This window comes from Sciurus vulgaris, assembly GCF_902686455.1.
Source record: "Sciurus vulgaris genome assembly, chromosome: 12".
In the NCBI taxonomy this organism is placed as follows: domain Eukaryota; kingdom Metazoa; phylum Chordata; class Mammalia; order Rodentia; family Sciuridae; genus Sciurus; species Sciurus vulgaris.
In genome coordinates this window covers 74562209-74589183 of record NC_136473.1, presented here as the reverse complement: position 1 = coordinate 74589183, position 26975 = coordinate 74562209, and the positions used below count along the sequence as shown (strand labels likewise).

General features: G+C 42.9%; 2 protein-coding genes across 13 annotated transcripts in view; one reads left to right on the top strand and one right to left on the bottom strand.

Moving 5' to 3' along the window:
- The window catches only part of LOC306642093 (UPF0739 protein C1orf74 homolog), a 122737-nt gene that overhangs the window by 94384 nt on the left and 1378 nt on the right, over window positions 1–26975 (bottom strand). For 6 of the 7 annotated variants that reach the window (XR_013758374.1, XR_013758375.1, XR_013758376.1 and 3 more), the window contains exon 2: window positions 26069–26975. Coding sequence is in view for 2 of the 7 variants with exons in the window: in XM_079107526.1 (XP_078963652.1) it covers window positions 26094–26903 (810 nt within the window). In the remaining 5 variants the exon portion in view is untranslated. Of the gene's footprint in view, window positions 1–25550 lie in introns of those variants that run through there. The other variant, XM_079107525.1, reaches the window with a different exon arrangement.
- On the top strand, window positions 1588–25633 carry TRAF3IP3 (TRAF3 interacting protein 3). 6 transcript variants are annotated; one of them, XM_079107510.1, is made up of 17 exons: window positions 1590–2068; window positions 3051–3124; window positions 5780–6180; window positions 8291–8438; window positions 8548–8611; window positions 9105–9129; window positions 9394–9423; window positions 9518–9613; window positions 16754–16825; window positions 19118–19258; window positions 19497–19634; window positions 20331–20466; window positions 21077–21139; window positions 22205–22261; window positions 23275–23453; window positions 24417–24530; window positions 25372–25633. In XM_079107510.1, exons 3-17 carry the CDS (start codon window positions 5839–5841, stop codon window positions 25462–25464), a joined length of 1698 nt encoding a protein of 565 aa, XP_078963636.1. In that variant the 5' UTR covers window positions 1590–2068; window positions 3051–3124; window positions 5780–5838; the 3' UTR covers window positions 25465–25633. The 6 variants fall into 6 exon arrangements, 5 of the variants coding, with proteins under 5 accessions (XP_078963638.1, XP_078963636.1, XP_078963635.1 ...); XM_079107509.1 differs by lacking the exon at window positions 3051–3124; XM_079107511.1 differs by lacking the exon at window positions 3051–3124 and having other exon boundaries at window positions 5689–6180.

Sequence of the window (26975 nt, the reverse complement as noted above, 5' to 3'; positions counted from 1 at the left end):
TGGTGCACATGGTTTCAGATGCCTCTGTCCATAGAGGGCAGACTCTTGCTTTAGGCCCAAGGTGAGTCAGAATATCACGGCAGAAAGCTGTGGTGGAGGAAAGCAGTGTACACAGAACCAGGAAGGAGAGAGAGAGAGAGAGAGAGAGAGAGAGAGAGAGAGAAAGAACTCTCTTCACCATCACAAAATATAAACCCCAGCTGACATGGTGGCACATGCCTGGGAATGGTGGTGACCCAGGAGGCAGAGATAGGAGGATCACAAGTTCCAGACCTGCCTCAGCAACTTAGCAAGGCCTTAAGCAACCTAGTGAGACCTTGTCTCAAAATAAAAAATGAAAAGGTTTGGGGATGTAGTTCAATGATAAAGCTCCCCTGGGTTAAATTCTCAGCACCCCCCCCCAAAAAAAAAGTATATATGTATATATATATTTTTATAGGCATATCTCCAATGATTCACCTCCTCCAGCCACTCCCCCTACCTACAGTTATTGCCCAGTTAATCCCTATCAGTGGATTAATGCACTGATTAGGTTAAGGTTAACATAATCCAATCATCTCACCTTTCAACTTTCTTACATTGTCTCACACATGAGCTAAACCATAACCCTCTGGAACCCTCTCACTCCACCATGTCAATAAAATTCTCTTATTTGCCCACATTGGACTCTCCAACCCCTCCATCCTTTACCCATTCCATCTCTGTGTGTCAAACTCCAGATACCAGCCTTGGACTACTGTGTCATCCTGAGGGAATGTCCTTGCCTTGCTCTCTAGTGCTTGAGAATCCATCCTCTGTTCTTTTCAACTGCCTGTTCCTTGTTTATTTCTCCTCAGAGAATAGAGGAAGTAGAAGCAGTATAGAGGATTCTGACAAACTCCTCACATTGACAAATGTTATCTTTGTTTGTGGCACTAGGTGTTGAACCCAGGGCCTCCCAAATGTGAGGCAAGCACTCTACCACTGAGTTACATCCCCAACCCTTTTTGCTTTGAGACAGGGTCTCACTAAGTTGCTGAGGCTGGCCTCAAACTTGCAATCCTCCTGCCTTGTCCTCCTGAGTTGCTGGGATTACAGGTGTGTGCCACCCTGCCTGGCAACGAATGTTATCACAGCTCATTACCTGCCTCATAGGAGCCCACATAAATTATCTAACCATCAGTGTGAGTGGCTCATTTAGACAAGGTGAATTACACAAGTTTACAAATCTGTTCAGTGAACTTGTCTCAATCCAGTGCCCTCTCCACTATTTTATCCTGAACTTCTTGGGAATTCCCTAACTAGATCATCTGTAATAGTTTCTTTTTAATGCATATAAACCAGTTCCTTTTATTTTTCCCCCAAATTTCCTAGTTTAATTGGCTGGGAAATTTTCTTTATAAGATTCTGCCTGCTACTTCACTCTTCATCTTTCAGCTATGTTCCTTTGCTTCTGAAAGAGCAAATCCAGAGCTGGCCTTGGTCCAGATTTCTGTGAAAGACCCCAGGTCTTCAGAAGAATGGAATCTCTTCCCAATCCAAGCTGGGAAATGGGAAAACCTTACACAGAGAACCACCCAGTACACACGAAAACCTACACTGAGAAAATCTCATCTAGGTCTTACTACTAAAAAGACATTTTCCCCTCCTAGAAACTGCAAAGTTGGAATGGGACCCAGAAGCCATCCTTGTCTAATCCTGGAAACAGCTCTTGACTTGAAACTGTCCAAGAGCTCAAACCTATCCAGCAGCAGGAGGAAGGGTGGCTGGGGTGCCCTCTGATGGGAGGAGCTCCTCAGCCCAGCCCTGGAGGCCCCAGGGTTCAGGGGCCCACTCTGATTGCACAGACAGCGAGAGGAACTGGGGCTTGCGAGCATTGTGGCTTTGTCTGTTTCCTGTTTCAGAGAGGCTGCAGTGCAAAAAGAAAGACAGTACCAAGAAGGGAAATGCTAAGGGGGCCCAGAGACTTGAATTGACAACTTGCACTTTACCCAGTAACTGCTGTGCTCCACCTGGGATCAGAACCAAGATCTGTCCAGGAACTGGAATGCTTTCCTGAGCTGCTTAGGCTGGAGCCTGGGACCCAGAGGTAACTGTGAAAGAGGATGCTTTTGTGTCAGGTTTGGGACCTTTGAGTTTGGGGTGGGGCAGAAGGCACTCCACCATCAAGCTAGGAACATAGAAGGGAGGAGGCCTAGGAGTGGGTAGTAGAGTTTAAGAGTGTTAGGGGTTTGGTAACCAAGAAAGCATCCTACATGGGATTCCTGAGTCCCCAGCCAGACACAGGGATACAGCTTCCACCATCATGCCTGTGCTCCATCCATTAGATTAGAAGTGAGTCACATGACCTGGAGTTCATGTTACTCGGTGACAGGGGCATGAATTAACTGATCTTTTAAAGTTCCTTTCAAAGCAGGGGTCTCATCACATGAAGCTGCTTTTCCAGTAGCTTAGGAGCAGGACCCTCTCCCTCAGCCCACATTGAGAGCTCTGGGTGGGAAAAGCCAGACCATGCAGGAAGCCATTCATTGTCTCTACATACATATAGCCAGGAAGAAGAGGCGGAACTTGGAAAGGCAATGACAAGCCACAGTCAAGTACAGGGTAGCACCCTGGTTTCTCCCTGTTGTAGTGAGGAAAGCCTCCCCCCACCAGCACTACCCCTTCCTCCTAGCTATAACTGGGACCTGTTAGACTGCCAGATAGCCTGGGCAGCGGTCTCATGACCTTCTGTGAACCCTATAAGGAACAGTACCTTTCGTTGCTGTAGCCTATTCCTGTTCATCAGTCATCCCACATGATTTCTTCTTTTTAAGAAAGTCAGTATGGTCAAGACATCCCAGAAAGCTGGGTATGACTCCACTCACCTGGGTCACTCCAAATCCCACCAGGTGTAGGGGCCTGGGGACCTCGGAATGCTCCTCTAAGGGGCCCTCTCGACCTCAATTCCCCTCTTGAGTAACAAATCCCAATGTCTGGCCTTGAGGTTGCAGAATGGAGCAGCAATAGGTTCAGTGGACCTAGGTGGAGTCCCGAGAGACCTCATCTCAGGCCCATCTTCTCCCCAACAGCCTTTTCCGCCTCACAGCTGAAAGGCGCGGGAATTTTCAACACTGGTGAATATATCTCCACTGCAAACCTGAAGGTAAGCTGAGGCCAAATAGGGAAGGACCTCACACCCCACATTTTAATGGTGCTGTGCAGGTAGGCGGGATGCCAGTTCCTCACCCCTGTCTCTTCTTTGCCATTCTGCTTGGCCTGATTGATATGGTGGTTGTGTCTGAACCATAGAGAAGTCCTTTCTCCCTGTAGCCCAAACCCAAACAAAGGTTAGAGAAGTAAAGGTGATTTTAAGCTGGGGCCATATCCCCTCCATCTGGAAAACAATATGCTTCTTCAGTGAGAGAAAGGGTTGGAGAAATTAGAGAAAGAGATCAGGCATTCTTAGTCCTGGGAGCGCTTTAGCTTGGGGCCTCTCTCTTACAGCACCAAATATTCAGTATCCAACATCAATACAAGGATAATAGTAACTTTGTTTATCATTATAAAAAGCTAACATTTATTGTATACCATATGCCAGGTGCATGAATGTGCGTTTTGCCATTTAGTTCTCAAAACCTTTCCGTGTAGGTTTTAGCCCCATCTTATAAATGAAACTGAGGCTTAGAGACATTTAATAGCTTGTCCAAAAATACACACAGGTAGGCAAAGACAGAGCTAGGATTTGAATCCACAGAATCACACCCCAGAGCAAAAGCTTTCCTCCACAATGGATGGCAGAATAACCAGGGGCTATGTTTCAGGGACGCTACAAGTATAGGTTCTAGACATAGAGTTTGTGTGCACATAATTTCAAATCTCTTTCATCATGTCATTTATAACAACACAAATGGACCTCTCAGATCCTTTACTAAGATTTTTAAAATATATTTTTTAGTCGTAGACAGACACAATACCTTTATTTTTATGTGGTGCTGAGGATCAAACTCAGCGCCTCACACATGCTAGGCAAGCATTCTACCACTGAGCTACAAGCCCAGTCCCCTTTACTATTTATTTATTTTTTAATAAATAAAGTAACAGGTGGGATGTCTAGGGACACCCAAGGAGTAGGAGTGAGGAGAAAAGCGATTCAAAGATGATATGTAGAAGATAAATATTGACAACCTCACAATTCTTCTTAGGGTCAGCAGTGCCCAAGGCCAGAATGTGTCCCTCCAGCCCTCAAGTCAGGCATTTGACAATGCCCAAGGCGTGGCTACATAATACTCCTCCACAGAGTGATAATCCTCCACCCATGTCCCCTGGGAATGAGTGCTATGATCAGAGAAAGAGAGCAAGAAAACCTGCAGAACTCCAGACTGAGCAGGGATGGGCAATGGAGCCCCAACAAAGGAGCAGAGAAGCGGCTACCTGTTGAGTTTCTTTGGCTTATAAATAAACCCAAGTGGCCAGAGCTGGCAAATGCCTACTGGCTGGTGAAGCTGAGAGACTCTTCTCCAACCTACCTAGAAACTATGTTCTCAGGGCAGTGGGTAATGAAGTCCTGGGTCAGAGAGAAAAGGCAGCAGCTGTGAGGGGGAGTAGCTCTTCCTTCATCAGTCCCTGGTCTGACTCCAGGGAGCAGAGGGGGCAGGGCACAGAATTTTCTATGCTCAGGAACCAGCTCATCCAAGTCCAACAAAGCTACCAGCGATTTCTAGGACAATAAACAAATTTACAGAAGGTAGGTAGAAGAGGGTAGGATAGAGAGGCACAGGAAGGAAGAAAGGGTTAGGGTTTGGGGACTATGTGGACAGCAGGTAAGGCCATGTAGAGGGACATCAAAGGAGGCCTCTTCACCAAGCCTTGTCCCCTGGGGACTTTGGGTTACTGCTTTTGCATGTTTGTTTTATTTCTCTGTTGTTTAGAGGAGCCTTATTAAGGTATAATTCATGCGTTTTCTGGTTTAGAAGGCAGAAGCTGTATCTGGGATAAGGAAAGCAAACTTGGCACCAGACAGCCTTGACAGGGAGATGACTCAAAATAAAATGTAACTCTCATCTCCAAGAGATATCATTCCAGATGCTTGGAAGTGGGTCAACAACTGGGTATGTGGCAGATGCTCAACCATTACTGATTTGACTTAATCTGCACCTGAGAGTCAGGGCCCAGTTCTGGTCATGGAGTAGACACCAGCGGAGCAACATCAGTATGTCATGATGGAGGAGTAAGGGCAGGTTTCCCTCCGAAAACATGCCAGGTCTGAGCCCACAAGTTGGTTGCTGAGGGTCAAGATGGGAGCAGTGGGTGCCAGTCACAGGTCTGATCACTTCCTGAGGGGGACATGATGATCCCTCCAGGTCATGAGAAGTACCGTTCTATTTTAGTAACAACTTGGGCCAAGACAGCAGTAAAGATGCCCATTTTCTTTTTATGTTGGGTGTAAACAGGGAGAATTTATTTCTCTAAAAGTGTGGAAAATAAACACACCTGCTATTCAAGATGCTATCAACTCATTGTGATTTTTATCAATTGTTTCTAAAGTTCCCCTGACTTAGAGAACGGGAGATGTTTAGTCAAGGAAGGGGCAGTGCACTACCCAGAGGTGGGGCACGGGCTAGAAGCAGGAATTTGCTTTTATTAGATTTTATAGGGTCCTTAAGGATTAAGCCCAGGAGTCCTGGCTCCCAGTGTGAAACCACTGCATCCTCGGTTTTCAAACCACAGGATGGAGCCCTGTCCTATTTCTGCCCCCTGATTTGGGAAGATAGTCATTTTTCTGCCCATCTTCTGGCTCCTCCCTCTTGGCATTTGGCAGATCCAGGCAGCTATTCAAGGAACTGGAAGCCAAGCACAACAGGTGCTCCAGAGGTCAGCATGATCAGCCCAGACCCCAGGCCCTCCCCTGCCTTGGCCCGGAGGCCTGAGAGCTACGAGGCCAAGTGTGAGCGTCGGCAGGAGACCCGTGAAAGCCGCCGCCGTCGCCCCAACATAACTACTTGCCGCCAGGTGGGGAAGGCGCTAAGGTCCCAGCGTAGAGAGCAGCTCCAGAGAGCTCGACAACTGCAGTTCTTCAGGAGGAGGAACCTGGAAGTGGAGGAGAAAGGCCAGGCTCAGAGACCCTGGGCCCGGGAGCAAGTTCCCTCCAGGAGGAAAAGCCAGGCAGCTGTCCTCAAGGAGCCCTTGTCTGCTAACAGGATCTCTTTTCCCGGACAGCAGGTGGGCCATATCCAGGGACACACTGCTTTGTGGGGAAAAGGGGCAAAGGCGTAGGCAGGTTTAAAGTCACTAATGAGTAATTTAAATTAAGTTCCTTCTTCCCCAGTCATACAGTGAAGTCTCCATTAGCCACTTATTCGGAGATTTTGGTTGTGGTGCTTTGTTTGTTTAGCTCTTTTTTTTGTTTGTTTTGCATTTGCCTTTCAGGAGAGAGAAAATAAATTTTAAAACGATTTCATAGTCATTACCTAGTATCAGTTCAAATTTCAGCAATCCGTACTTATCTTCCACATAGGTAGAATTTATACATATTTTCTACAGCTACCTTATAGCATTCATTCGTCCATTATTCAAAAGATATTTCCTGAATGCTTACTATATGCCAGGTACCCAGGCCAGTCCTCTTGATGTCCTCTCTAAACACACACACACACACACACACACACACACACACACACACACACCTATTCTCTATTCTGTGAGGCTTTTGCCCAACTCATCTCTTTCTCTTGCAACATTGCAATTCTATTAAATTCACTAAATTAAGGCCTCATCTAGTCCAGGAAGCCTTCCCTAGCTTCTCCAGGCCAACTCTGCTTTCTGTGAATCTGGGAGGTTATAAATCCTCTAAGATTATATAATTCATTTTTCTGTTCCAGAAAAGAGCAGTGTTGGTCAAAAAGCAGGGTCTATTTAGATGACCTCAGCCATCCAACCATCTCTGTCTTTCTATCCATGTTGTGAGCACGTTGATAGGAGGAATGGATCCACCATATTCCCTGGAAATGCTTGGCATGGTGCCATATCAGAGTAGGTGCTCTGTCAGGATTTCTTAATAATGGATTTGTTATGCGCCACCAGAGGTGCCATTCAAAGAAATAATTCTGGAGCCCAGTTGAAAAAGAGAAACCACTCTCTTTCTAAGACAAGTTTTCTGAATGCTTTGAGGGAAGAAAAATATGAGAATCGAAAATACAATTAACTAAAGAACTCCACCTCTGAGGCTGGGCATGGTGGCACATGCCTGTAATCCCAGCAGTTTAGGAGTCTGAGGCAGGAGGATCACAAGTTCAAAACCAGCCTCAGTGACTTAGTGAGGCCCTAAGCAACTTAGTGAGACCCAGTCTCAAAATAAAAAATAAAAAAAGAGCTGGGGATATGGCTCAGTGGCTAAGCACCCCTGGGTTCAATACCCAGAAAGAAAGAAAGAAAGAAGAGAGAGAGAGAGAGAGAGAGAGAAGAAAAAGTAAAAGAAAAAGAATTCTACCTCTGCCTATCAATTATTCAATGTTTTATTGAGATTGAGTTGGCCACATGTCTGGATACCACTGGTATTTATTTCTTTGCCCTTTTTTAATATACTGCTGTTGTCTGCTTGGTTTTGTTCTGGTTTGGGTTTTTGGTTTGGGGGAATATTTTTTGAGATAAGGTCTCACTATATTGCCCAGGCTGTTCTCAAACTGTTGGGCTCAAGTGATCCTCCCACCTAGCCTCATAAGTAGATGGGACTACATATGCAAACCACCAGCATCTTATCCTTTTTGTGTTATATTATCAATATCAACTTTTTGAGTTTTTGAGAAGAAAATACAAAAGGGACTGACTAAATTGTGACTATAACTGCTGCACTCCTTCCTTCAACTCCCAACTTCACTTCTCCCCACACGCAAACTCAGCAGTTCCACAGCTATGATTCACAGGCAGGAATCCATCTCTAGAAACTCACTGTATATAGACAGGAGACTGAGATGTAGAAAAGGCAGGATCTGAACCCACATGTCCCCCTGCCCATTCAGTCCAGTTCTCTTTCCACATCACCACACTGGCTGTTGTAAGTGGCTGAAACCAAACAAGGTAATCTAGCAAGAATGATTGGAGACAAGTCCAGCTCCCCATTTGCCTGACCTGAAGTGGCTACTATCCATAATTATCTCCCCAAGGCTCCGCCCCCTAATACTAGCACATTAAGAAATAGAATTTCAACATGAATTGTGCGACACCTTCAGTCTACAACAGACATGATCATCAGTTCTTCTTTCTACAAATCTGGAGAATCTTTTTCTAAGAGGCTCTAAACAGTGGTTTTCAGCATCCTTCACATGTTTTTCAGGTGACAAGGACCAACACCGAGGTCTCTCCAACCCCGCATCACCCTCTCCCAAGTGTCCAGAGGGTTGGGGCCGACCACCACTCCTCACAGGCAAGGGTGCTTCCATCCCAAGACTCTCCCATCAAGAAACTTCAAAAACACCACCGTGGTAAGACAAAGCTCCCTCATTCAATGAGGCAGTGGAGAATCCTTTTCCCTCCCCACTTCCTTCACTTCCTCCTATTGGGTTCTCAATCACCTTCTCCTCCATCTCTCAGGTACTCAGACAAAGGCAGAAGAGGCACAGCTAACAATTAAGAATGATGCCAGTCAACAAACCAAGTGAGTTTCTTTCATGTTCCTGGCCCTTCTCATTTTATCCTCACATGGCAGACAGCAGAGAGAGAAAGAGATGCTGACTTCCATCAAATTTCATCTTTTCTTTTCTTCTAAACTTTTACTTGAATACCCCCACCCAGTATAGTGAAGAAAGAACACAGCCAATATCCATGTTCACCCTAATTTTAAAAAGAAGGGTCACAGCAGCGTGGGAGGCTGAGGCAGGAGGATTTCAAGTTCAAAGCCAGCCTCAGCAACTTAGCGAGGTACTAAGCAACTCAGCGAGACCCTGTCTCTAAATAAAAATATAAAAAAAGGGCTGGGGGTATGACTCAGTAGTTAAGCACTATTGGGTTCAATTCCCAGTACCAAAAAAATAAAAAAGGGACCATTCCCCCACCCTACTGGCTCTTCAGAAGGGAACCCAGAAGGAATCCACCCACTGCCTCCTGACTTGCTTCTTTGGTCCATTGTTTTTTTTCCCTTCTCTTCTCAGTTATGGAGTTGCAGTTCTGGATAAGGTAAGAACATCCTCATTTTAAAGGGGTTGAATCAGATGGGGTCTAAGCTCTGACACTCAGGTGTTTCATGATAAACTGAGATAGGGTGGAAGACACCTTCTTTCTGGATGGTAAGGGAGCACTGAGCACAGACACGGGGCCTAGTGGGGCCCTGTGAGACCCAATGTAGAAGAGGTTGGCTCCACACAAGCCAGCCCAGGTTTTGGTTTTATGCTCCAGGATTTCAAGCGACCTTTTTTGAATACTTTTTTTCTTTTTCTCTAGGAAATCATCCAGCTTTCTGAGTACCTCAAAGTAAGTGGCTTGTGACCTCTCTGCTCAGCTTCTCCATCCACTACTCTCTCCTCCTGGTTAAACTTTATTTCTTGCATTTTGCCCCCAACCCTAGGAGGCCCTACAAAGAGAGTTGGTCCTAAAGCAGAAAATGGTGATTCTCCAAGACCTTCTGTCTACCCTGATTCAGGTCTCTGACAGCTCTTGGAAGGTAAGGGAATAAAACCTTTGTTTTAAAAGAGTTCATATGGGCATCTACGTGTGCCCATCTCATTTTTATTTCCATAGCACCCTGCAAAAGAAGGAGTGGCCTCAGGCTGGAGATATAGCTCAGTGGGTAGAATGATTGCCTTGAATGCACAAGGTCCTGGGTTCAATCCCCGGCACCACAAGGAAAAACAGAAAAAAAGAATAGTCTCACGGTCTCATGGTCTCACTACTGAGGAGTAAACTGGGAAAAAGCAGAAAGTGGGGAATGTGACCTTCAGACCTAGAAGTCAAGCAGGTCACAGTAATTAATGATATGGGTCATCAACTGAAGGTCATGCTGCTAAATTCACTAGGAAGGCTTGGAACCAAAAGTGGCAAGAAGGCTCATTTTTTTAATATTTGGGAATAAAAGGAGGAAGTTCCCAGTATAGCTTATATTACTGAATATGATAAATATCAAGTGATTTTTACATGGGATTCACACCAATATTCATTTATGCCAACCTGTACCCACTACTCAGCACAGACATGAATGTCAGAGTGGGAAGGGACCTTAAATATGATCTAGTTTAATCTTATTGTTCCCATGAAGAAATCGGGTCCCAGAGAGGTCAAGTGATTTGCCCAAAATCACATAGCTAATTAGTAGCAAAACTGGAAGTTCTGGGCTCTAATTTTAGTCCATTCATTCCAAAGATAGTCATAGATCATGTTCTTCCTAGTGAGCACTGGGCTAGCACTGGACATCCTAAGATTCTTTAGACAAAGATCCTGCTTTTAGGAAGCTCATGATTTTCTAAGGAAGTCATATACATAAATAATACAAAGGTATGAGAAACAGCCAGGTACAGTGGCACATGCCTGAAATCCCAGAGACTTGGGAGTCTGAGGCAGGAGGATCACAAGTTCCAGGCCAGTCTCAGAAACTTAGCACGAACCTGTATCAAAATATTAAAAAATTAAAAGGGTTAGCAATGTAGCTCAGTGATAGAATGTCTCTGGGTTCAATCTCAGTACCTCAAAAAAAATGGAATATACTTTGAAATTTTAATTTTAAAATAATAATAGTTAACCATTGCATGCTAACTTAAATTACATATTCTTTATTTAAAAACATATATTTGGGCCTGGGGTTGTGGCTCAGTGGTAGAGCACTTGGCTAGCATATATGAGGCACTGGGTTCTATTCTCAGCACCACATAGAAATAAATGAAGAAAGTAAAGGTCTATCAACATCTAAAAAAAAATTTTTTTAAACATTTACAAAAACAAAAAATAAGAGTGGCATTGCTTTACACTTTCGTAAACCCTTTTAAGTCCATCTGAACAAAAGACAGCTAAACTCTCTTACTTACTTTTAAATTCAATCTGTTGGAATACATTCTTTTGGTTGAAGTATATGAAGAATATTCAATCTCACACAGACATTTCACTGGAAAATATCCCTTGCAGATCCCCTGAAAGGGCCTCAAGGATTCCCATGTTCCTCAGACTTCATACCGAAACCTGTGTATTGAGAGAGTAATGAGGAGATTGATGCCACCAGGTATAAAACACCAGGTACAGTGAGGTAGAACAGAGACTTCACAGGCCTCCAGGAACACCTCGCCCTGCCAGGGAGATGGCTTGCACCTCCACAGAGAAAATTATCACAAGGGTGTTGGACATAGATAAGAAGTTTCCTAAGCTCAGCCCTTCCTTCTCCTGTCAGTCGTCAAACCAGGATTTGGGAGTCTGACCAGGGCTGCTGCTTCCTAAGACAGTCGTTTTCATTACAGAAGAGGAGCCTGGGGCAGACAGCTGTGCATGCCAGGTGGTTTCCAGTGCTGACCTAAATTAAGATCATCTCACTCATTTGCGGACATTTGATAAGTTCCTATTCCTTGCTGGGCTCTGTGGGTTTCAGGAACAAAAGAAGTCAAGTCCTCACTCTTAAGGAGTTCACAGTCCATCCAGGAAGAAGCAAACATAATAAATAACTCCAAAATAGTGTGACTAGGCTACAACAGCAGTATTTGTAACATGATACAGGGGGAAAAAATTATTCTTTCAGAATTATTTCCTCCACAGGAAAAAAGAGTATCTCAGCTGGGTCCTAAAGGATGAGTAGGAGTTCACCAGTACAGAATAGAGTGATGATAGGGGAAAAAAGCAGAAAGAAAAAGGATGCATAAGATAAAGGAATCAGAATGACCACAGGCCTAGATATGGCAGAGCACTGGGTGTGACTGAAATGAAGGGATCATAGCAGAGCACCACCAAAGAATGGTTCTCAAGCAGATTTCTAGAATTATTACTGTTGAAAAATACAATATATGGATCTCTTTTTAAAGGAAAGATATATACATATATAGATACAGGTTGCATGTCTGTGCACATGTATCTCAGAGATCTGTGAAAATGCATGCTACCACTAGTTTGAGAAACACTGCTACAGGCAAGAAACAGGGTAGCAATGGAACTATACCTTATTTGGGTTTAAAGTCCTATACTTAGCAGTGTCTACCCAGCCTTAGAAGGAACTTCATCTCTATCTGTGGAACTGAAATGAAATTGAATGATCAGATCTGTGTTTAACAGGTTCTCTGACAAGGACCTGGCTCTGGCTATGGGTGGTGGGGATGGAGATTTGTAATAGCACAGGGAAGCCACACTTAGAGCTTGAATTACAGCAAGTTTGATGGGAATGGGGAAGATACGTTAAGGGACATTTCTGATATAGACTCGGAGGGGGAGCTTCACTCCATGGTACAGCCCAAGAACAGAAGTTCCTCTGGTTGTGGTTTTCTCCTTCAATTCTTCCCACCCCTCCCAATCTTCACCTTCTCTATTTCCTCCCCACCCCCAAGCCTGAAGCTTCCTGTTTTTAAGAAAAACAGTATCAGACTGTTCAATTGAAGGCTTTTGCTTTCCCCAAAACAAGATAATTCAATTCTCTATCCATTCCATGACAGCTTCAACTTCAGTGAAAGGATAGAACCAGTCTGGTATTTGAGGAAAATAATTGGATGAATGTGGTCAGAACTGGGACTCTGACATCCAGCCCAGTTCACACTTTATTTTTTTCCATTTGGCCTCCGTGATTTGAATCTCCAACTTCATACGCAGAGAAGCCCATAGAAAATTCTCTCTATTAGGACCTCAATAGGAGGTCCTAATATTAGGAGGCACCTTTGGCTGCCTCCACTTCCAAGCTGACACTGAGCCTTTGGGCTTCACAGCCCTGCAGTGTAGCTGAGAACCTGAGCCGGGTCCAAACCTCAGAGCTGCAGCAGCTCAGTCAACTGAGAAAATTCAACCTTGGACAATATAAAAGAAATGGAGGCAGGGCACTCCCGGGTTTTAAGATCTGCAAAATGGAACCCAGAGCGGTGGTGCATTCTGTAATTCCAGCAATGTGGGAGGCTGAGGCAGGAGGATTGCAAGTTCAAGAGTAGTCTCATCATTTAGTAAAAGCCTCAGCATTTAGGAAGACCCCATCTCAAAATAGAAAAACATAAAGGACTGGGATGTAGCTCAGTGGTAAAGTACCCCTGGGTTCAATCCTCAGTATCAGAAATAAAATAAAAATAATAAAAGATCTGCAAAGTTAGCCAAGTATGGTAATACTTGTAATACCTGTAATCCCAGTCTCTCAGCTGGGCAGGAGGATCACAAGTTCAAAAACAGCCCCAGCAACTTGGCAAAATCCTAAGCAACTTAGTGAGGTCCTGTCTCAAAATAAAAAAATAAAAAGGGCTAAGGATGTGGTTACATTCCCCTGGGTTCAATCCCTGATACAAAAAAAAAAAAAAAAAAAAAATCTGCAAAGTAGAATCAAGATCTTAAGAAAGATCTTAAGATGACGGTACAGACGCGGATTGGCTACAAGCCCCAAGCAAGCTCTGCTAAAGCAGAGAGATGAGCTGTGGACTGGTACTTCTGTGGTGAGATGGTGGTGTTTCTGGGGAGCAGATCAGAGGCAGGGGAAAACCAAGCAGAAGCAGAAGTTGAAGCCCTCAGACCAGCACCAGGTGTGTATGGCCTCTGCCTTGCTTCCTCTTCCACCAGGGGGTAACTGTGCCCTCTGAGCCCAGGGCTGCCTAGGTCAGCAATAAGCCTGTAAGAAGTGCTTCTTCTCACATACTGTAATACTGGGCTTCAGCAAGGGGAGAACAGGGGCTCAGACCAAGAAATTCACATGGCCCATTTGCAACCACTTGGCTGCAACTTTCCTGCCTGCCTTGGGGAGTCTGGGAAGGCAGAGCTGTGGACAAAGATTTTGACCAAGTCCTGGACTTGGGTGGCCCTTCATCCCCAATGAAGGGACCATCATGAATTGTTTTGTATTGCAACATGAATGGAAAAGTAATTTGGTGTTGGGCTAAAATACAAAAACAGTTGGAAGAGACAAAATATTGATTTAAAGCCATATTGTGGAACAGGGAGAAAGAAACTACCCAAAAAGAATAGGAGACTCTGGAAATTTTAGGACTACTGCCTTGGGCCTGTTTTCTTTCGAAACTATAGCAAGGTAATCCTTAAATTTGGTGGGTTTGGTGACATTCTACAGAGTTTAGAGAAAGAAAAATGCAGAGTTAGAAGATCTGAACCAGGGGAGGAAGGTATGCAGCCAGTTGATTTCAGGACCTGTGGATTGACAATGCACAGGCCACTTTGGGGAATGAGGCTGTTTTACCAGTTACTCTAAGACCCAAAGAGTGGAAGTGTTTGTCCATCTCTTTTATCTGTCCCAAAGCTCTGTGGTTAATGTAGATGCCAAATCCCTGACTCTTGGCTCTCTCTCACATGAGACATTGGGAAAAACATTAATAGCAGGAGGCACTTTAAGAAATTATTTTTGGCAATGTTTTTTGCTTTTGCAAGGCCCAGCTGAGTAACGCAGGAAGCAGAAAGGGTGGGGGCACCCCCTGGCCCCAATGGTTAGAAGAATCAGCCAAACAAGATCAAAACAGGAGCTGTGAGATACCACTTCCTGCCTCCCCCAGGCACCCTAACGCTCATTCAGGGAGGCAGATCTCAAAACAGAGGTCCCTCCTTGGCCCCTAGACCATTATAGACTGGAAATGCTATGAGGTTTCCAGAAAACATTCAAACTGTCGGACTGAAAGGGACAACAGCATTCCAGGTCCGAGGAGAAGTGAAATTTGTAGACCCCCCAAGGTGGCCCACAGGGCCTGAATGGAAAAAGTCAGAGAAAGAATAATGAAAACTAGTTACTGCTAAAGAGGCCATGATGCTTTCTCCAGAAAACTTGCTATCACTGATGGCACTCCCCACCCCATGGACAGATAGGCCTGAAATAAAACTAAAGGCTAGAAGAACAAAACTCCTACCTGAAAAAAAGGGCACAAACATACAAAGCAACAAGGAAATTGTTAACTGCTCTGCTAAAATGCTAAAAAACTGAAAAACAATGGCTCTTTCTGCCCACTTTTCTCCACTTTCAATCTTGAGATCAGCATCCCCCTTGGAATGTCAAAAATGCCATTAGTTACCCAGCATGAAGAAGGTCCTGGGTTCAATTTCTAGCACCACCAAAAAGAAAGAGAGACAGAGAGAGACAGAGAGAGAGAGAGAGAGAGAGAGAGAGAGAGAGAGAGAGAGAGAGAGAGAGAGAGAGAGAGAGGGAGAGAGAAGAGAGAAGAGAGAAAAAGAAAAGAAAAAAGAAAAAAGGAAGGTAGGCCATAAGACTAATCCAGCTTGTGAAGAAATAGAATGTGACTTTCTGGGACGCACTCTTACCCTGCCCTGCTCCCACTCTGTTTTAATATCTCTCCCTCCATTACTCTCTTTCTTCAAGAATTTCTCATTTGGAGTCATAGGTATGTGTGTATGTGTGTGCTATAAGGAAGGGGAATGCATTAGTACAGCCAGCCCTATTTATTGCAGCTTCCATGTCATTGGATTCAACTAATCTCAGATCAAAACTAATTAAAAAAAAAATCCAGAAACTTTTTCTTCTCTTTATTGTCACTATCCCCTGAACAATACAGCAGTATTAACTATTTATATAGCATTTGCATTATAAGCAATCTAAAGATGATTTTAAGTATGGGGGAGGATATGCACAGGTTATATGCAAATACTACACAATTTTTATAAGGGGCTTGAGTATCCATGGATTTTGGCATCTGAGGGGGAGGAGGAAACATGAAACCAATCCTCAGTGGATACCAAGGGATTACCGTATTTCTAAGGCTGCCATAACAAAATACTACAGCCTGGGTGGCTTCAACGACAGAAATTAATTTTCTCACAGTCTGGAGACTGAGATCAAGGTGTCAGCAGGTGTTGTTTCTCCTGTGGCCTCTCTCCTTGGTTGCAGATGGCCATCTTAACTCTGTTGTCACATGATCTTCCTTGGTGTCTCTTGGTGTCCTGATCTCCTCTTTTTATAAAGATACCAGTCATGTTGGATTGGGGCCCAACTAATGACCTCATTTTAACTGAATTACTTCTTCAAAGATTCTGTCTCCAAGTACGGTCACATTATGAATTACTGAGGGTTAGAACTTGAACATATAAATTCAGGGGAATAAGGGAAAGAATACAGATTCCCCCTGTAGCCTTACTGGTCTATACTTTATGGGTAAAGTCCAGGTACAAGACTGAGATGAGGTGGAGAGGGAGGTAATGGAGAAAGGAAGACAGCTTAGAAACATTCCTTCCGGTGGTCCCCTGCTATGATACTCTTAAGAATATTTGATGGTGAACCTCAAAGTAAAAGAGGATTTAGGGAACCAGTCTGATTCATCCTGTTCTACTCCAGAGAAAAAGATCTTTTCCTTCTCCTTTTTCTTTTTCTTTTTTAATTTATTTCTATATAGGGGATTGAACCCAGGAGCTACCACTAAGCTACATCTCCAGCCTTTTTTATTTTTTATTTTGAGGCAGGATTTCACTAAGTTGCTGAGGTTAACCTCTAATTTGCAATTCTCCTGTCTCAAACTCCCAAAGATCCTCTTCTACTGCATTTCTTTGTCATCTGTGCTCCTCTGAACCCTCCTGAAAGAATTCAGTTCCATAAACATTTAAGCACTGACCATACGCTGAGCAATGGCCTGGGAATATAGAATTAATCTCTTTGCAGGCTATATTTTGGCCCAAGTTTATTAACTCCTCCTCACATTTGCTCCAGGGACAGCTTAATGAGGACAAACTGAAGGGCAAACTAAGGTCCTTGGAAAACCAGCTCTACACCTGTACCCAGGTAAGCATTCTGAAGGATACTTCCAGCTCATGAATGTGGAATTAAATGAGAAGAATGCTTGAACCTCAATCCTATTATCTAGAAATGCTACCAAATAGAGAGTAACACATCTATTCTTACCCAGTTCTGGCTTGACCGTTTTCACTTTGGTACGTAATTTGTTATATCACTATCTGTACCTTTCTCTCTTCTTCCCATTATCTTTTCTTTTGCACCTTGTAAGGGAATACCAGCTCTAAAAACTTTGTCAGTTCCAGAGGAACCTTGAAAATCCCCAAAACTGTAGGGAGAGGCCCTTGGTAAAAAATAAATAAATAAAAATATCGTGATATATATATATAGATAGATAGATAGATAGATAGATATAGATATAGATATAGATATATCACAATACCCAGATAACCTTCACAGGTCCCAATCTTTGAACAGATGAGTTGCACATTATAAAGAAGTTTTGTAAAATTACTTTCATTCCATGGGCAACTTTCTTCTAGTAGCAACCTCTGTAAGAAAGTAAGAGTGTAACTCTTGGCTCTTCTGTGACATTATTGTCCAGTTTCAGCAATCTCTTGATTTGGCCTAATCATGAATTATAAAAAGCAGAAATCAGCTTTCATACTTGCATGTGGAGTTAGAGTTAAGGTAGTCCAGGCAGTAGAGTTGGGGTCTTGCAGAACAGAGTTTATATAGTCCATAGGTTTTCCGGTCCACAAATTTTACTTTTTTTCAATCTGGCCTGCTTTGTTAGGCTCTTCTAAACTAAATAATACCAACCAAGCTCCTAAGAGATTGACATATAATCCAGAATGCCAGCCTATTCATTTTCAATGGGAGATGAAGCTGGCCAGACACCAGCATGGTAAGTCCAATAACTGGAACATCCCCCATGTACAAAACAAAAATTCCAAAAACAGAAGACCTATTTTAAATAAAAATTCTAAAAACATAAGACCTATTCACATATAAGTCCAAATTTTCAGACAATTCCAAACTAAATGGAAATGATTCATATTGATCCCTAAATTTTCATTATCTGGATATTTTGCTTCTCCCATGAGTAGTTCAGAATTGACAATGACAAAGCTGCCTATCTTCTCCTGAATCACAGCATGTAGAGATGAAGTGCATGGGAAAGTCAAGACCCCCAGTGAATTTGCAAATCTGTTCTTGTGTAATTGTCAATCCTAAAGCCAGGAATAATTTCAAAATCCAAATTTACTAATTCTAAAAGCATTAATTGAGTTTACTATGGATTTCTCAGACTCCTGAGGCCATACAGATTTTTTAAAAGCAATAGTAATGTGCACCTTGCTTTGAAGGAGTTTACAATCCAATAAGGTAGAGAGATGAATTGATGGAGTGAAATAATGAAGGCATACAGAGGATACTATGTAAACACTAAGAAAAGTACCTGGAGTTGGGTAATGGGGGAGTGGTTAGTCAAGATTTATCAGAACTGATGATACTGGGGCTAACTCTTGAGCGTGAGTGAGCTTAGCCATGAGAAAAAGGTGGGTAAGGGGGCTCTAGTCAAAAGAACCTATTTGGGCAATGACAGAGGCCAAAAAGCAATGCTTAGGAGATCTGCAACCAGTTTTATTTGGGCAGAGACAGCATGAAGAAAAAGTCTAGGTTGAAAGTATCCATGTCAAGGAGTTTGGACCTGATCTTTAGGACACTGAGGATCCACTGAGAGATTTACACAGGAAGTACCATGATCAGATTTGCATGTTAGAAAGAATCTCTGAGTAAGTTCTGAAGAAGGGCAAGACTTGAAGATAAGGAAACTACTGCATTAACCCATTTAATAGAGTCTGAATTAAGAAAGTAACAGTAGGGATAGAGAGGTGACAAGTATGAGCTGTTCAGGAAGTTGACTTGACAAGGCTCAAAGACCAATTAATTCCTGGAAGAAAGAGAAAAATTAAAAATGATTACCTGGGTTAGAGTTTGGGAGAGTGGGTAGGTTATAATGTTGATCACTGAGATAGGAAACTCAGGCAAAAAAAAAAAAAAAAAAAAAAAAAAAAAAAAAAAACAGGTAAAGAAATATGAGTTGTTTGGACATATTGGATTCCAAAAGCCTACACAAGGCCTAGGGTACAATGAACAGAAATCCAATGGCACTCACCTTTCAGATCACCTGAGTTGACTCTCTCTGCTCAGCTTCAACCCAAATCACTGGTATCTCTACCTTAGGGGAAAGGACCAAATTTTCATTTCTGTATCCATGCTCAGTATTTGGCACATAGAAGCTCAATGTATAATTGTTGAACTTCATCAAATTTACAGAAATACTCCCCTTGGGGAATGAGAAAGGTGCTATTGGAGATGGAAGACCAGAAAAACAGCTACGAGCAGAAGGCCAAAGAGTCACTGCAAAAAATGCTGGAAGAGAAAATAAGTGCAGAACAGCAATTGCAGAGCACACAGGTGAGGATGCTGCACAGTTCTTGGGGCTAGGGACCCAGGGGCAGTTCTGGGAAGCAAGGCGGCTAGCTACACAATTTCTTGGAAACTTCTCTTTCATTAAAAACACCTAGAATTTATTAATCTAAAATAAAATGTGTATTTAGAGGGAATACAATGTGCTTTTGCAGCCCTTCCACCGAGCTGTTGCCTTGATGGGGGAGGCTTTCACTGAAACCCTCTTCTCTCTGATCTCCCTCAGCGGTCCCTAGTTCTGGCGGAGCAGAAATGTGAAGAATGGAGGAGCCAGTATGAGTCTCTGAAAGAGGACTGGAGGGCCCTTGGGACCCAGCACAGAGAGCTGGAGAGCCAACTTCATGTGCTCCAGTCTAAACTGCAGGTACAGGCCCTAGGGGTGGGAAGAGGAGGAAGGTAGGAGAAGGAGGGTGGTAGTGAGAAAAGCTGCTCCCAGCTTGGGGACTCCAAGGGCATCTCAGAGCATCTAGCTTTCAGCTCCTCAGTCACTACCCACTTAGTACTAGGCTCACTGGGCTCTGAAATACAGTTTTGAGTTTAGTAAGGATGCCTGTATTATTCATGTAAATGAACTCTGTGCTTACTGGAATGACACTATCCAAATGCACATCTCAACCTTTGTTGTTCTCATCTTCCCGTCAACTACAAGGCAATTCTTAGAAAGATGTTTGAGTTTCTTAAACCTTAATTCTTCATGAAAAAAAAATGGCTCTACTGTCCTCAAAACAAACAAACAATAGTGCTAGAATGAAAAGTAAAAAGGAAGTGAAAATATTAAGAAAAGGTATGACTTGTTATGCCTTAATTTCAGGATTTATCAGTGTTAGGACATGTTCCTTGTAAATACCAGAAGTCTAATGCACTCTTAAAAATGTGAGGAACAAAGAAAAGGAGAGAATACTTAGAGAAAGAGAGAGATCCACATTTTTCCATTTCCCTTATATTCCTCTCTCTCTAAAATTATATAATCTTCAGTAATTTTCCTCTTCCACGGGACCTGCTCCCCACCTCCACCCTGTACTGACCTGCTTCTATGCTGGCCCTTCCCTCCTCCTTGCAGGGAGCAGACAGTAGAGACTCGCAGATGAACCAAGCTCTGCGTCTTCTGGAGAATGAGCACCAGGAACTGCAGGCCAAGATTGAATGCCTGCAAGGGGACAGAGACCTGTGCAACTCAGATACCCAGGACCTACAAGGTACTCTTCTTGGAGGCCTCAGGAGCATAGGAACCATGACTAAGTGAGCTCAGAGAAAGGAAGCTGAGTAAAAGACTCATCCTTCATTTGTTTGCTTGATCTTAGGATTTCATTTTACCTTGAGGGAAAGGCAGGGCTATTTTAATCATCCAAGATTAAAATTAATTTTACTACACTAGAGGATATCTTGTTGTATGAGCTCTCTTCTCCAGCCCATCCCTCTGAGCTTGATCACAGTCATTCCCATATTAGTCACAAGTATTAAGGCCACATTCCTAATTTGAAAAGGAAAGGTCAGTTCAAATACAAGGCAAAATGAAGGTCACCCAGTCAGTCTGTATCTGCTGAAAGGACCAGATAATGTACAAATGGAATCCTTAATCCAGCCCAACATTGTTGATACAGACCCCTGGTGGTTGATGTGGTACTTGGGTGCTGGTCTAACTCTTCAGAATTGAGGACAAACAGAAGACAGAGCAATTTCCATTTGACACCTATCAGAGGCACAGACAAGATAGCACCAATTATTCCAATTACTCACTTCCATACTCAGGTGTTGAGCTCTTTAAGCTGGGTTCTTCTATTTTGGCTTGCACCATTTCACTTTCAGATCAACTAAAGAGGTCAGAGGAAGAGAAAATTGCCCTGATGACCAGAGTACAGCAGCTGCAGAGTAAGTTTCCTTTCTGGATTCTCAGATAAGCTTGTTGGTGTTCCTTGAGCTCCTGCCCCACAACACACATTCAGAAGGTCTAGGGGCCCAGTCTCTGGCATATCCTCCTATATATTCTAGACCTACTTCTTAAGTAGGGTCACTTACATAGCTCTTCACAAGTTGTCAGTCTCTATTCTTTTTTTCTACTTTTCTCCTTCCATGCCAATGACAACCACTTGCATTTCTACCAGAATTAGATTTTTAAAAGTACTGGATTTTCTAGGGTAGTTCTTCTCTTATGTATGCTAACTTATTAGGCATATGAATGTGCCACTTAGACCTTTCTCACTAGGAATGGTTCTGAAAATTAACCACTTACTGAGCCATACTAAATGTGAGGATATGATAACAAACTTACAGTTCCTTCTTTTACATTCTAAAAAAGGTCTACGAACCAGTGCATGAAAAATATTAGTGCTATGTCAAGTCATGATAACAGCTATAGAGGGAGTAGGCTAAAGGGAAAATAGTCACTATTTTATATAGGATCATCTAGGAAAGTTTGTATTATAAGATAACAGTTAAGCAGAGACTTAAGAAGATAAAGACATGGTAGGAGGAGATATAAGGATGATAAAATTGTAACAAAGCATCACAAACTGAGTGACCTAAACTACAGAAAAATATCATCTCACAGTTCCAGAGACTAGATGTCAAAATCAAGGTGTCAGTAGAGTTAATTCCTTCTGAGGGCTTTTGAGGACTTTGATCTATTCCAGGTGTCTTTCTTTGGCTTGTAGATGATCATATTCTCCGTCGTGTCCAAATTTCTCCTTTTTACAAGAATATCAGTTACTTGATTTTGGCCCACCTTACTGACCTTACTTTTACCTGTACTCTTTCTCCAAGGATGGTCACATTCTGAGGTATGGGGGGTTAGGGCTTCAACATATAAATTGGGGAGCACAAAATTCAATCTATAACAGAAGGGCACATTATTAATAAGGTTCTAAGCAAAGGTCTGTCAAGAGGCTCTTTGCATCTTTGCAGTAGCAGGGACAAGCTTCTTGTATTTTCCAACAGGTCTGCTTCAGAATCAATCCTTACAGCTTCAAGAACAGGAGAAACTCTTAAAGAAAGGTCAGCAAATTTACTACCACCAATTCTAAGGTATTGCTCTTTCCTTGCCTGCTAGAGGCAGGGGGATGGACTACATGATCTCTTGGGAGTCCCACCCAGTTTGGGGAGTCTGTTGAGTCAGGGATAGAAGGTAGTCTTTTAAGGACTGATCATTGGTCCTGAGGACAATTTTAACTAGTTAGCCTCCTATCTGGAGAGGTATATAAACTGTGAAAAATAATTTCTACTTTCTCTGAAAACATATGTCTATGTGGAAGATTATAATAAATTGATTTTGAACTCAGGATTTCATGTCAATTCTTACACACTTAACTTTCCAAATCACATTCAATTCCCCAGTCCCAAATCTTATAGCATGCAAGAGTCCTCTCACACTAGCCCTACAGTCTGACCAAGTTTCCTGAAAAGAATTTGACATGTATACTGGGGGACAATAGCTCCTCATGATATTATCCATAACACCCAGCCTTTTGTTTTCTCCTCATAATCACTGGGTATAATATGAAAGGCAGAAACCATTTTGTCCACATAGGATGGATAAGAAAATAAAGGTCTCTGGTCACACAAATTAAGGATAGAGCTAAGATAATCAAGAACTTCTGACTTCTAGTCTAGTGCTCTTTTCACCAAAGCTAAGACTGCAAGGGGGCTGAAAACCCATCTTTAAAGCACATTAGATAAAGTCTAGGATATGACTGCCATTTTCAGGACTTTGAAATGAGAATGTAAGGGAAAAGGAAAACCTGCTTCATGAACTAGAAAATGTGGCATACAAAGAAATTCAATGAGTAAGTATTCACTAGAAATATCAGGCAGGTCTAGGAGATACAAAGTAAAGTAAGATGCCAAATTTGCCCTCCAGGTGTTGTCCAGGCTGAGCAGGGTTCCCCCAAATGGGAATTTTTTTAAGCCAGAAAATTTCATCTCAGTCTAGCCAAAGGGTAGGCCCTTCCCATTCCCTCCCTTCCCCTATTCCTAGGGGTCTCACTCAGTGACAGGACCCTCCCTCACAGGTGTGGGCCTCACTATCACTGAGAATCTGGCTGCTCTTTTAGATGAGGCTTTGCCTGTGTGGAGTGCAAAGCCCTCCCACAATGAAGTGGAGCCTGAGGGTACAGGGAAAGAGAAAGACTGGGATCTCAGAGACCAGCTGCAGAAGAAGACTTTGCAGTTCCAGGCCAAGGAAAAGGAGGTGAGCTGTTAACCTACAATTACAAGAAGCTCATTCATGTGTGGCAGAGAAAACTGCTGAGAGAAATAAGACAGCAGGGATTAAACTGTGTTTAAGTTTAAATTGTGATTAGATGCCCATAGGTTTTTCAATTGCCCTTATAAAATGTCCACTCTTGTATTGATTTGTCATTCTTTTCCCTTCCTTATTTATTCCCTATTTAAGGTTTAAATAGTTATCTTTTTTAAGAAAGTCAAACTAAACCCAAACATAACTGATAAACATATTTTTGGTGTGTGTGTGTGTGTGTGTGTGTGTGTGTGTGTGTGTGTGTGTGTTGCAGTGCTAGGGATCAAAGCCAGGGGCTCCTGAATGATAGACAAGCACCCTACTATGATGCTACACCCCCCGACTCACATTTGATAAACATATTAACTTCCCAAACTTTGTCTCACATTAAATATCTTAAAGCGTTACACACAGCATCTTTTAAATAGCAGAAGTTTATATATATATATAAGCTTTACACATATATATGTATATATATATACACACACACATATGTACATACGTATGTATGTATGTATGTATGTATATATATGTTTGTGTGTGTGTCCCTGAAAGCACACATAAGCAATAGCTCCCTGGAAAGACTTGTATTACAATCACTTTGAAGTCTTTTGTGCCTTAAGAATTTCATTTTTTGGTCTTCCCATTTACAAAGTTCTTGTACATACACTGTCACATAAAACCATTTACAATGTATAAAGTATAATACATGAAGTACAATTTTTTAAATGAACACATTCCAGAAAAACAAGTGAGACAGTGCAAAGACTAAAATTTATGAGGAAGGTTGAGAAGGGGGACTGGTTCACTCAAAATGAGTGAAGGAGTGAGTACCTTACTCAGAACACTCTCCCCTTCCTGGGTTCTGTCTCAAGACAGAATTGATGGTAATGACCCCAATGATATTCTCCCCAGTGCAGAGAATTGCATTCGGAGTTAGACAACCTCAGTGACGAGTACCTCTCCTGCTTGCGTAAGCTACAGCACTGTCGGGAAGAGCTGAACCACAGCCAGCAGCCACCTCCCAGAGTAAGAGGGTCCATCCTCCTGTACAACCCTAAATGGTGGGGGATAATTTCTTTCTTAGCCAAGTCTTACAGATAAAATTTGCCAGCCCACACCAATATCTGGTCATCCTTCCTACTCTGGTTGATTTAGTCTATATTGAAAGTTCAGCAATCATGAAAGAAACACTGACCCATGCATCCAAATCCAATTTTCGTGGAACTCTTGAAGTTTAAGGGAAAGATCTGCTATAGGCTGAGCATTCCTAAGCTGAATATTCAAAGTTGGAAATGCTCTGAATATAAAACTTTTTGAGCATTAACATGATATTCAAAAAGTTTCAGATTTCAGAGTGTTGGTGGTGTTTCAGATTTTTTTTCAAGTAGCTCTTCTCAACTGGTAAAGTCTATTCAAATATTACAAAATCTGAAAACCTCCAAAATTTGAAACACTACAAGTCCTAAGAATTTTGGGTAAGGGATTCTCAAGCTGCATTAGCCCAGGCATGAAAGGGTGTTCTTTTAGTCCACGTCAGCATGATGACAAGGACAGGGAAGGAGAGCAAAGGTACTGAGGCATATAAACAAATAATATAATTTTGCTGAGTTATTTTCCACCCGGAATTTTTCATATCAGCATTTAAACATTTGGCCCCTACTGGACATGGTTCCTTAGGCCAAGGACCATTAGTAAAGTGGTTTTATCCCAAGGGAGATGACAGAAAGTGAGACATTGAAGTAAATAGCTTTTTCTGTCACCAACCCTAGGTCTTCCCTTGGGCTACAATAGGAAGGACTGCTTTTGCCCATATTTTCTCTTAAGTGACTTATGGCTGCTTTCTCCTATCCCCCTTCCCTCCACACAGAAGCAATGTGGCCAATGGCTCCCCATGCTGATGGTGGTGATTGCTACAGCACTGGCAGTATTCCTGGCCCACAAAGAAAACCTGAGAATCTGAATAACTTGTGACAGAAGTCTACGGTAAAAATTAGCTGCAAACAACTCAATGAAAAATGCAGAAGGTTTGCGTATTTTACAGCTTGGGTTTTCCCTCCAACTGAACTGGGATTTCTGATTTTTTTTTTTTTTTTTAACCTACAGTAAATAAACTTTACCTCACCAAACTGTCCCCTGGAACCTTCAAATTATTCCTAAATAACACATCACAAGTGTGACACTTAAGCATCCTGGTCTATAATTGGAGGTGCAGAAACACCCACAGCCCTCCTTTTCTAAAGACTCTGTATCTACACAGGGTAGGATACCACACAAAGGTATCATACTGCTTATCCTCTACAACCCTTCTTTCCCCCTACTGTCTCTTTCCTTCTTATTCAGTGAAAAATGAATACACATCTCTGCTAACTAGAAAAGACCTCCTAGTATAGAAATGGCAAATATGTATTACCAATGCTACCACACCACCACCATCACCTATTCCCATTCGTGTGTAGGCCAGATGAATACAGCACCCTTCCCTAGGGTCCTCAGGCACTTAAAACCTGCATTTGAAATGATTCCTATTCAACATCCCAACCCAAAGATGAGCACTTACTGAATACCTTCCACATAGGAGGACAATTAAGGTCAGAGGGCCACAGCCGGCAGTGTGACTATCTCAGAAGAGATGCTGAGGTCAGCAAAGTCATTCTGAGTCCTAAATTGGGTTCTGAGGTTCTTCTCCCAGACGTTTAGAGTGTCCCTCAGGGCTGGGAACAAGATTTCTGGGACACTAAAGGAATAGAGCAGGACTGAGGGTTGACCTAGTAGCCATGAGATCCGGACACTGAACACCCGTAGTGGCGTCAGGGCTAAGCAATTGTCATCGCCCTGGTTCAGGTGAAAGGTGTAAGAGAGAGGATAACCCAGGAGGATCCCAAATACAGTACAGAGATTCCAGTCTGAGGAATGGAGCATGCTGTGGGAGACTCCCAAGGATACGTCCCTCTGTAGCCCCTGCAAATGAGTGATGATCTCTGTCACAATGTCCTTCAAATCCTGAAGCTGGTTCAGGGAACAGATAGAAGGGTGAGGTTGGGAGCTGGAAACATCCACAAAGGCTATGGTACCAAGCAGCACCTGTTCTAAGTGCTGACATACATGAGCAGGACTGACAATGAAGTTATTTTCTCCAATTTCAAGAATGTGAAGTCCCAGAGTAGGGAAGCCCAGCCCCTGCAGCTCCTCCAGATAGTTCTGGAGTGCCAATGCTCCTGCACAGTTGCAATCATACAGCACAGCTGGTTTCAGCCCCCGGGACACAGCCAGCACCTCTCCAGCTAGGTGAAGGCAGATGGCTCGAGGTGGATCCTTTTTCTTTCCCATGCCCAGGGTCTGCTGAGCAACTGCCACCAGTAACTGAGGGCTCAGTGTTGACATGAGATCTGGAAGTAACATCAAGCTTTCACGTCTTAAGTCACAGTTCCCTTCCCTGGGTTGCAACTCAGCTCCAGACACTTGAGGAAGAGG

Coding starts and splice junctions, on each gene's coding strand:
- TRAF3IP3 (XM_079107509.1), top strand. CDS start 5,839: ATGATCAGCCCAGACCCCAGGCCCTCCCCTGCCTTGGCCCGGAGGCCT. Junction 9,614..16,753: donor TCTCTGACAGCTCTTGGAAG/GTAAGGGAATAA, acceptor CATTTGCTCCAG/GGACAGCTTAATGAGGACAA. Junction 23,454..24,416: donor TCCAGGCCAAGGAAAAGGAG/GTGAGCTGTTAA, acceptor TATTCTCCCCAG/TGCAGAGAATTGCATTCGGA.